Source organism: Dendrobium catenatum, unplaced genomic scaffold (genome assembly GCF_001605985.2).
Source record: "Dendrobium catenatum unplaced genomic scaffold, ASM160598v2 fragScaff_scaffold_323, whole genome shotgun sequence".
NCBI classification, from domain to species: Eukaryota; Viridiplantae; Streptophyta; class Magnoliopsida; order Asparagales; family Orchidaceae; genus Dendrobium; species Dendrobium catenatum.
The window spans coordinates 2,826,686-2,835,382 of NW_021318785.1; the positions used below are offsets into that span (position 1 = coordinate 2,826,686).

An 8,697-nucleotide genomic window follows, 5' to 3' on the forward strand; every position below is an offset into this window, starting at 1 on the left:
AAAGGGGAACCGAATGCAACTGCAATAGTCGGGAGGGATAGGGTTGGGAGAAAATGTTAGTATTAGATTGAGGATGGCTTTACCATGTTAGATTTAGATTGAACGGCTGAAATTTGACTTTGATGTGTTCACTCAACTTTCCAAAATCATTGTCGGTTCGCTGGATGAGCTGTTCGGCCGCCAGTTCCTTCCGATCCTGGACAGTTTCAGTCAAAATCAGTTATTATGCAAACAGAAACTGTTCATCAAGCTGCTCCGATCTTGAATTTTTTAACTAAAAAATTACTTTAAAATAGTTTTAAAAAAAAAAAGTCATCCCAAAAAGCCAATCAGATTTGAGATCCAACATACGGCTCCTTAAAAAAGAAATTTAAAAAAAAAATTATATTTGTTCTCCCATCTCACTAAAATACTAGAATTGTTATTTACAAATCAGTTTTCGAGAAAGAGGATTCTCAAATATCTAGTGAGCCGGTAGGCGCCCTTTCGGTTAAGCGCTAAGCTCCTTGATGCGCTCGGTCGTCCTCAAGAATCCGCGCATCTCGGCCCTATCCTCTTACCGGCGCTGCGGCGACTTTTCTTCAGTACGCCGGCCGTTCTCGTCCTCTTCCCCCTCTACGCCCATCGACACACTTAACACCAACCTACGCCCCTTTCCTGAGTACACCCCTAAGAAGCTCAGCATCACCGACGCCAAACTCGTCCACAACCTCACCACCGCTCTGAAGCAGCGACGTCCCCACTCCCTCGATCGCACTCTCATCCCCTTTGCCGACCGCCTCCGATCCGACCACCTCGTTTGGGCTCTCTTCCAACTCCGCTTCCACCCTGCTATCGCCCTCTCCTTCGTCCGCTGGTTCCGCGGCAAAACTCGCTTCGTCGTACCTGCCGAGGCTCAAGCGATCGCCGCACACCTCGCTCTTGTCTCTGGCCGGGTAGGCGCCGCTCGCCAGCTTCTACGGCAGGGAATCGCTTCTTATAGGAATTTCATCGAACAGGTCATCTACACTTACCGCCATTGGTCGTTGGCCCCAGAGGTTTTCGATCTCCTCTTTCGCGCTATGGTGGAGCTCAGAAGGATAGAAGAAGCCCACTCACTCTTTTTCCACCTCACTGCTTTTGGGGTCGTTATCTCAGTGGAGTCCTGCAATGCGTTCCTCTCGCATCTTCCCGTTGATGCTGCTCTGAATGTTTTCGTTGAGTTCCCGCTCTCTGGCGTTAGGTGGAATACCAATTCCTATAATATTTTGATATGTGGGCTATGCAGAGTGGGGAAGCTGGTGGAGGCCTGCGAATTATTGCTTAAAATGAACTCTGAGGGCACTGTTCTGCCAGACGTCATCACCTATAGCACCATTATCGATGGGTATTGCCGTTCCGGGGAACTTCAGAGATCCTATGATTTGTTTCAAGAAATGCGTTCCAGAGGTTTGAAGCCAAATGAGTTCACTTTTAACAGCATAATGGCCCTTCAATGCAAGAAGGGGATGGCTGTGGAGGCAGAAAGGTTACTTCTTGTGATGGAGAATGAAGGTGTGGTTCCTGATTCTGCTGTCTACACTACTTTAATCAGTGGATACTCTAATATTGGTAGCCTATCTGCCGTGCATCGCCTGGTTGATGAGATGAAGGATAAAGGGTTAGTTCCTGATGCTGGGACATACACTACTTTAATTAGTAGCCTCTGTCGATGCGGGAGGATCATTGATGCTGACCTGCTCTTCCAGGAAATGCTCAGAAAAGGATTAAGTGCTGATCAAGTCACTTATACCGTGTTGATTGATGGATATGCTAAGGATGGCAGGATGCAGGAGGCATTTCGACTGCACGAGGAGATGTTGCAGGCTGGCTTGATGCCAAACATTGTGACTTACACTGCTCTTTCTGATGGCCTGTGCAAGCAGGGGGAGTTGGAGGCTGCAAATGAGCTTTTGCATGAGATTTGTCAAAAAGGATTGCAGTTGAATGTATGTACATATAACTCACTAATCAATGGGCTTTGCAAATCAGGGAACATAGAACAGGCTATGAAGACCTTAGAGGAGATGGAAGCAGCAGGACTTAATCCAGATGCTTACACTTACACTACTTTGATGGATGCTTATTGCAAAATTGGTGAGTTAACTAGAGCTCACGGTCTCCTTAGGGAGATGTTGGATAAATGCATCCAACCAAGCATTGTCACTTTCAATGTCTTAATGAATGGATTTTGCGCTGCGGGAAAGTTAGAAGATGGACAAAAGCTTCTTGAATGGATGTTAGGAAAGAAGATAATGCCCAATGCAGCTACCTATAATGCTTTGTTAAAGAATTACAGCATGGAGAAGAACATGAAAGTTGTGACAGAAATATATAGGGGGATGCATTCTAGAGGGATCTTGCCAGATGAGAGGACATACAATATTCTGATCACGGGGCATTGCAAAGCAAGAAACATGAAGGAGGCGTGTTATTTTCACAAGGAAATGATTGGGAAAGGTTTTAGAATGAGTGCTACCTCATACAATGCACTTATTGAAGGGTTATACAGAAAGAAGAGGTTTATGGAGGCAAAACAATTGTTTCAAGAGATGCAAGATGTTGGTCATGTCGCCAATAAGAATATATATAATCTTTTCATAGATTTGAGCTACAATGAAGGGAATATTGAACGGACCCTCGAGCTTTGTGATGAAGCAATAGAGAAATGCCTTATTGGATCTTAAGTTTGCGAAATTTGATGTGTAAAGGAATAGAGAATACTTTGAATGCGTATTACAATGTTTTGGTGTGCTCTGGAACATGAAATGGAGCCGATTGTGCCAACCGGATGAATGAGCTATCAAATTGTTGGAAAGTGCACTGTGCCTGACCACAATTTCCAAGCGGCTGATTTTGTACTCTGGTGAGCGGTAAACGACTTGATTTGTTTTCGACTTTGTCCTGAAGCTTAGAACTTCCATGAGGCAAAAGCGTAGCATTCTATGATATATTTTCAGGTATGCTGCATTTCAAACTGCTTTTCCGTTCCATTTACTAATTTGGCACTACACTAGTTTGAGGTTTGCTCTCATAGCTTGATCAATTTTCTTCCTTTTAATTTGACTTTGGGAATTTAATGCTCATTTATTTTTAAGAACATTAAATTTTATCCTATTTCTATATTGATTTCCCTTAGTTTGGATATTCGAAGAAATTGGTATGGTGATCAATTCCATCTGGGATTGAAGAAAACTGGATTTCTCGTTATGCTTGTTTTTAATTATTTATCCAATGAAATGCTGGAAATAGGATATGCCAGTCTTATATGTAGTTGAACTTCGTTGACAGACTGCACTAGGTATGATATCAGAATGCAGTTCATCCTCTTTTTTATCTTTTAATCTTTTATCGTTATGATTAGGTATGATATCGGAGCTATGTTATTTTAATCAAATATGGAATTATTAAATAAAAAAGGATCTATACTAGCATGTGTAGAAACTAAAGTATCCATAGATAAGCTCAAGAACTCAGATAAAGAATATGATGAACAGTAAAGTAGAATATATTTTGTATATCTTATTATCCTGAGTACAGGCTAGAAACCTATATATAATAACATATTGAAACCTCTTTACATGTGTACAGCTCTAATAGGTTAGCAAGAATTGTTCTAACATTCCCCCTCAAGCTGACAATTGAGTCCAATAGTCAGTTTGGATCATAGAATTTTGAACCGAGGAGTGGCCAGCGGTTTGGTGAGGATGTCCGCAAGTTGTGGATGTGATCACGAACGAAACGTTGATCAATTTCTATATGATTTGTGCGTGCGTGAAAAACAGGATTATTTGCCAACGCAATGGTAGATGTGTTGTCACAGAAGATATCTACCGGTTGAGGATGAGATATGCGAAAATCCGCTAAGAGCTTTTTAAGCCAGATTGTGTCTGTCGTAGCTGATGCCAACGCTCGATACTCCGATTCAGTGGAAGAGCGGGAAACCGTGGTTTGTTTCTTAACAGTCCAGGAGACAAGAGTGTCACCTAAAAATGTGCAAAAACCAGAAGTTGATTTTCTGGTGACTGGATCCGACGCCTAGTCGGCGTCCGAGAACGTGCGAAGCAATAGATTTGATCGTGTAATGGGGAGACCAAACTCTGTTGTTCCTTTAATGTACCGGAGCAGTTTCTTCAGCATGACTGTATGAGGAGGTACTGGATCGTGCATATGCTCCGAGAGAACATTGACAGCGTAGGCAATATCGGGGCGGGTCAGTGTAAGGTATTGAAGAGAACCTATAATTTTCCGGTAAACTGATGTGTTGAAGCATGGAGGAGCATCAGACGACTGTGCTGTCATTTTTGTAACAGAGGGATTAGCTACCGAGTTGCATTTCTGCAGCTCGGCGAGTTGAATAATAGAACTGGCGTAGATACTTTGAGAAAGAAAGTACTTATCTGGTGTGGACTCTATCTTGATGCCAAGGAAATGATTAGCTGGACCGAGGTTTTTCATCGTGAATCTGGATTTCAGTTGATTCACTAAAGCCGTCATTGCGGAATTATAATTGCCAGTTAGGAGAATGTCGTCCACATATACTAGCAAATAGAGTTGCGTATGGTCTCGATGCAGGAGTAGTAAGGACGGGTCCGCCTGGCTGTGTGAAAACCCGAGTTGAAGTAGATATGAAGTAAAGGTTGTATACCATTGACGTGGAGCTTGGCGGAGTCCATAGATGGCTTTGCGTAGGCGACACACGTGATTAGGATTGGTTGAATCTTCGAAACCTTTGGGTTGTTTCATGTATACGATTTCATGAATGTCACCGTGCAGGAACGCATTTGTCACATCCAATTGATGAATTGGCCATTTGTAGAACAATGCGATTGTAAATAGAATGCGAATGGTCGATAGCCTTGCTACCGGACTGAATGTGTCGCGGTAGTCCAGGCCATATTTCTGTTGATTTCCTTGCGCCGCCAGTCTGGCTTTGAGACGAGCTACATAGTCATTCGAGTTATACTTAGTTCGATATGTCCATTTCGAGCCAAGTATAGAGCAATTTGACGGAGGCGACACCAAATCCCACGTGCCCTGGTTTTGTAGAGCAAAAAACTCCTCTGCCATGGCACGTCTCCACTCGAACTTCTTACTGGCTTCAGTGTAGGAAGTGGGATCAGAGTGCAATTGTTCCTGATGTATCAAGTTGAGTCTCTATATTGGTTTGAGGGAGCTGGTTTGTTGTCTTGTGGTCATATGATGTTTCTGCGGAAGAGTAGGAGCTGGTGTCATGGTGATGGTATTGTGATGTTCTGGAGTGACAAGTTCTTGTGCGGGCAGATGGATGGGCGGAGTTGTGATCTGAGCCTCTGTGCTGCGGCTATTCGATTGAACCAGAGACTTGGTGGTCGTTAAGGTTGATGTGGGAATCAATAGTGACGATGGTATAGGACTAGGGAGTGGGAGATCTTGAGATACCCTGTTCTTGTATGGAAATATAGTTTCGTTAAATTGAACATGCCGAGAGAAAATAATTTTGTTTGTTACCAGATTTTGACACTTGTACCCTTTCATACTGTCAGAATAACCAAGAAATATGCACGACGGAGATGTTGGGGCAAGTTTGGTGCGATGAATAGTAGGAAGTAGAGGATAACATTCGCACCCGAATGTGTGAAGGTGAGCGTAGGATGGTGGAGTTCGGAACATTCTTTGAAGAGGAGAAGAATTCTTGGTCGTGATGGAGGGAAGGCGATTAATAAGGTAGGTTGCCGTGGTAGCAGCATCCAACCAGTATGTCATAGGCAGCCCAGCAGTATGAAGAAGCGTTCGTGTGGTGGTGATAATATGTCGATGCTTTCTTTTCGCAATCCCGTTTTGTTCGGGAGTATATGGACAGGAGGTTTGGTGACTGATGCCTGCCGTCCGTGTGAAAGCTTGAAACCGGTGATTCACGAATTCACCACCACCATCGGTCCTTATAACTTTTAGCTTGCGGTTAAATTGTCGTTCAATGAATGTTACAAAATGAATAAAGACATTGGTAACCTCAAATTTAAACGTAAGCGGGAACAACCAAATAAAGCGAGAGTAATCATCTAAAAAGATTACATAATACTGGAATCCCTGATGTGAGGGGACCGGGGACGGTCCCCACACATCCGAGTGAACCAGTTCTAACGGAGCAGTAGTTCTACTAGTAGAAAGTTCGAAGGATAACTTGTGTCCTTTACAAGAAATACACGAGTTACAAACAGAATGTAGGGACGAAATACATAGAGAGGGATTGTTTTTGGAGATTGTCTGAAGGACACGGTTGTGAGGGTGTCCAAGCCGAAGATGCCAGTCAATGACTGGTTTGCGGATAGCCGAAAGACCTTTGTTCTGAGAGCTATGCTGAGTGGCGAGTTTATACAATCCATTTTTACATGGACCTTTAAGAATAATTTGATTGCTCGTTCGATCCTTAAAAACAAATCCATTCGCATCAAAGGTTATAGAGATATGATTATCTTTTACAAGATTAGAAATAGATAGTAAATTGTAAGAAAGAGAGAGAATATGTAAAAGCCGAGAAAGAAGAGCTTACTGCGGGGGTTGGAAGGATTCCCGTTCCCGTGTGGGCAATTGAGACGGACCTTCCGTCCCCGATCGTTACCATGTCATTACCGTTATAGGCGTTGGAGGTGGTGAGATTGTCTATCGTGTTGGTCATATGAGAGGACACTCCGGAGTCGATGTACCAGTCGACAGACGTGTTGTTTTCGTTGCTGGCAAGAAGTGCGTTGGTGTTCTTGGAAGATTGTTGATTCGGTGTGTAGTTGATGTTGAGCCTATGCCAGCACGCGTCGGCTTGATGACCTTTCTTTTTACAGATTTGGCATTGGTGCCAGGGGTTTGGGATGACCTATTTGATGAGTTAGTGTCGGTGTTCGATCTGCTCCAACCACGGCGATCGCGACCCCTGGAGGTGTAAAGTGCAGACTGATTTTTCAGGCATTCTTGGAAATTTGGCTGTCGCGGCTTTGAGATGTATCTCTTCGCTGATGAGAAGAGCGTACAGACTATCAAGAGAGAGGGAATTCTGCATCGTGCGGATGGTTGTCGTGAACGACTGATATTTCGGAGGTAAGCCGTTTAAAATGTAGATCATTACATCTTCAGGATCCACCGAGGAGCCCGCGGATGAAATTTGATCTACAATCTTCTTGATCTCAGTTAGATACTGAGTCATGGTCAGTGTCTGCATTGAAATATTGTGAAGCTTGTTCTTGAGCTGAATAACCTTGGATCGATTAGACGATTGGAAGCGAGTGTGAAGCGTGGACCAGATTTCGTGCGTTGATTCAAGATGAATCACATATGGTAAGACCGACAGTGAAATTGTGGAGCACATTGCAGTGGCGAGATTTTGATCCGTGACGGACCAGCCTTGAAAATCTTGATTAGGATCCGCATTTTCTGAATCCAGTTTGGGATCAAGAAACTCAGCAAACCCATTCGCCTTGAGCAACTTGGCGATTTGAGTGCTCCAAATAGGAAAGTTATCCGGAGTAAGGGAGTGTGGAACCAGAAATTTTAGGTTAGAAATGACAAACTTAAGAGAAGGGGATATTGCCGGAGCTGACGAAGCACCGCCTGTGGTAGCGGCCGTGAAGGAAAGCGGAGGCTTGAGCAGCCATGGCCAGGTCGTCAGAACCTAAGCACTCTTGATACCATGTAGAAACTCAAGTATCCATAGATAAGCTCAAGAACTCAGATAAAGAAGATGATGAACAGTAAAGTAGAATATATTTTGTTATCTTATTATCCTGAGTACAGGCTAGAAACCTATATATAATAACATATTGAAACCTCTTTACATGCGTACAGCTCTAATAGGTTAGCAAGAATAATTATTTATTTGATATATATGCTGAGCTGTTCTAACAGCATGTATTTACATTTAGACATTTAGTTTGTTATTTTTTAATTTGACATGGCTAATTTGCTAGGATTAGGATGATTCTACTGTGTTATTAATTAGCATTGCTTGTAATTTGTGCCATAATACTTTTTTTCTGTTTCTTTTTTCTCATGTTTTAGATTGTAATTTGATGTTAGGAAGTGGCGTCATCAAGAAATAAGCAACCACCAGTACTATTGGGAGGAAATCCGAGGATTATGTGAAAGAATTGACAAAAACTGGTGGAGTGTGATCATGTCCAGGTTCTAGCATCAAAGTTGCAGATGTAAATGAGGTAAGAACAGTGGAATGAGATTAGCTAATATCATTGAGAGCTGGTTAGAATGGTGAAGCAGTCTGTCTTTTTGCATGGCCAAACTTTTGAACTCTGAATTCACTCCAGCCTATGTTACACTGGATAAGTAGATATCTTGTATGCATTTCTTATGTGAAAATGAATTATTAATAACTCGGCTAAGAAGTGAGAACAACTTTTGGTGGCTTATTAATCTACTAATGATCACATGACTAGTGATTTGTTGAATATTGGTCACGTATATGTATGTAAAGGCCGCCTTTTCTCATTTGCCATCTCCTACTCCCCCCTGCTCTAAAGCCAAGATGAAGCTCCATTTTTATCTTATGTAAAACCTTAGAACATGCCTTATCTTCATTCTGCATTATTGATCTTGCTGAATAAACTCGACTTCTGGTCCTCGGAAGTCAAATTGCTCTTAAATAACCAAATTTGTCTTCTGTTTTTTACAAATCAGTACTTAGTCAGTCCCTGT

General features: G+C 42.6%; 1 protein-coding gene across 4 annotated transcripts; it reads left to right on the top strand.

The window, feature by feature from the left end:
• The first annotated feature begins 436 nt into the window (after nucleotides 1-436).
• Nucleotides 437-8,490, top strand: LOC110115886 (pentatricopeptide repeat-containing protein At1g05670, mitochondrial). 4 transcript variants are annotated; one of them, XM_020849294.2, is made up of 2 exons: nucleotides 437-2,978; nucleotides 8,047-8,490. In XM_020849294.2, the coding sequence occupies exon 1, from the start codon at nucleotides 510-512 to the stop codon at nucleotides 2,703-2,705; it is 2,196 nt and encodes a 731-aa protein (XP_020704953.1). In that variant the 5' UTR covers nucleotides 437-509; the 3' UTR covers nucleotides 2,706-2,978; nucleotides 8,047-8,490. The 4 variants fall into 4 exon arrangements, with proteins under 4 accessions (XP_020704953.1, XP_020704952.1, XP_028549408.1 ...); XM_020849293.2 differs by having other exon boundaries at nucleotides 8,065-8,490; XM_028693575.1 differs by having other exon boundaries at nucleotides 437-2,884.
• The last annotated feature ends 207 nt before the right edge of the window (nucleotides 8,491-8,697 follow it).

What these genes read in the sequence shown, in the direction of transcription:
- LOC110115886 (XM_020849294.2), top strand. Translation starts at nt 510, where the DNA reads ATGCGCTCGGTCGTCCTCAAGAATCCGCGCATCTCGGCCCTATCCTCT.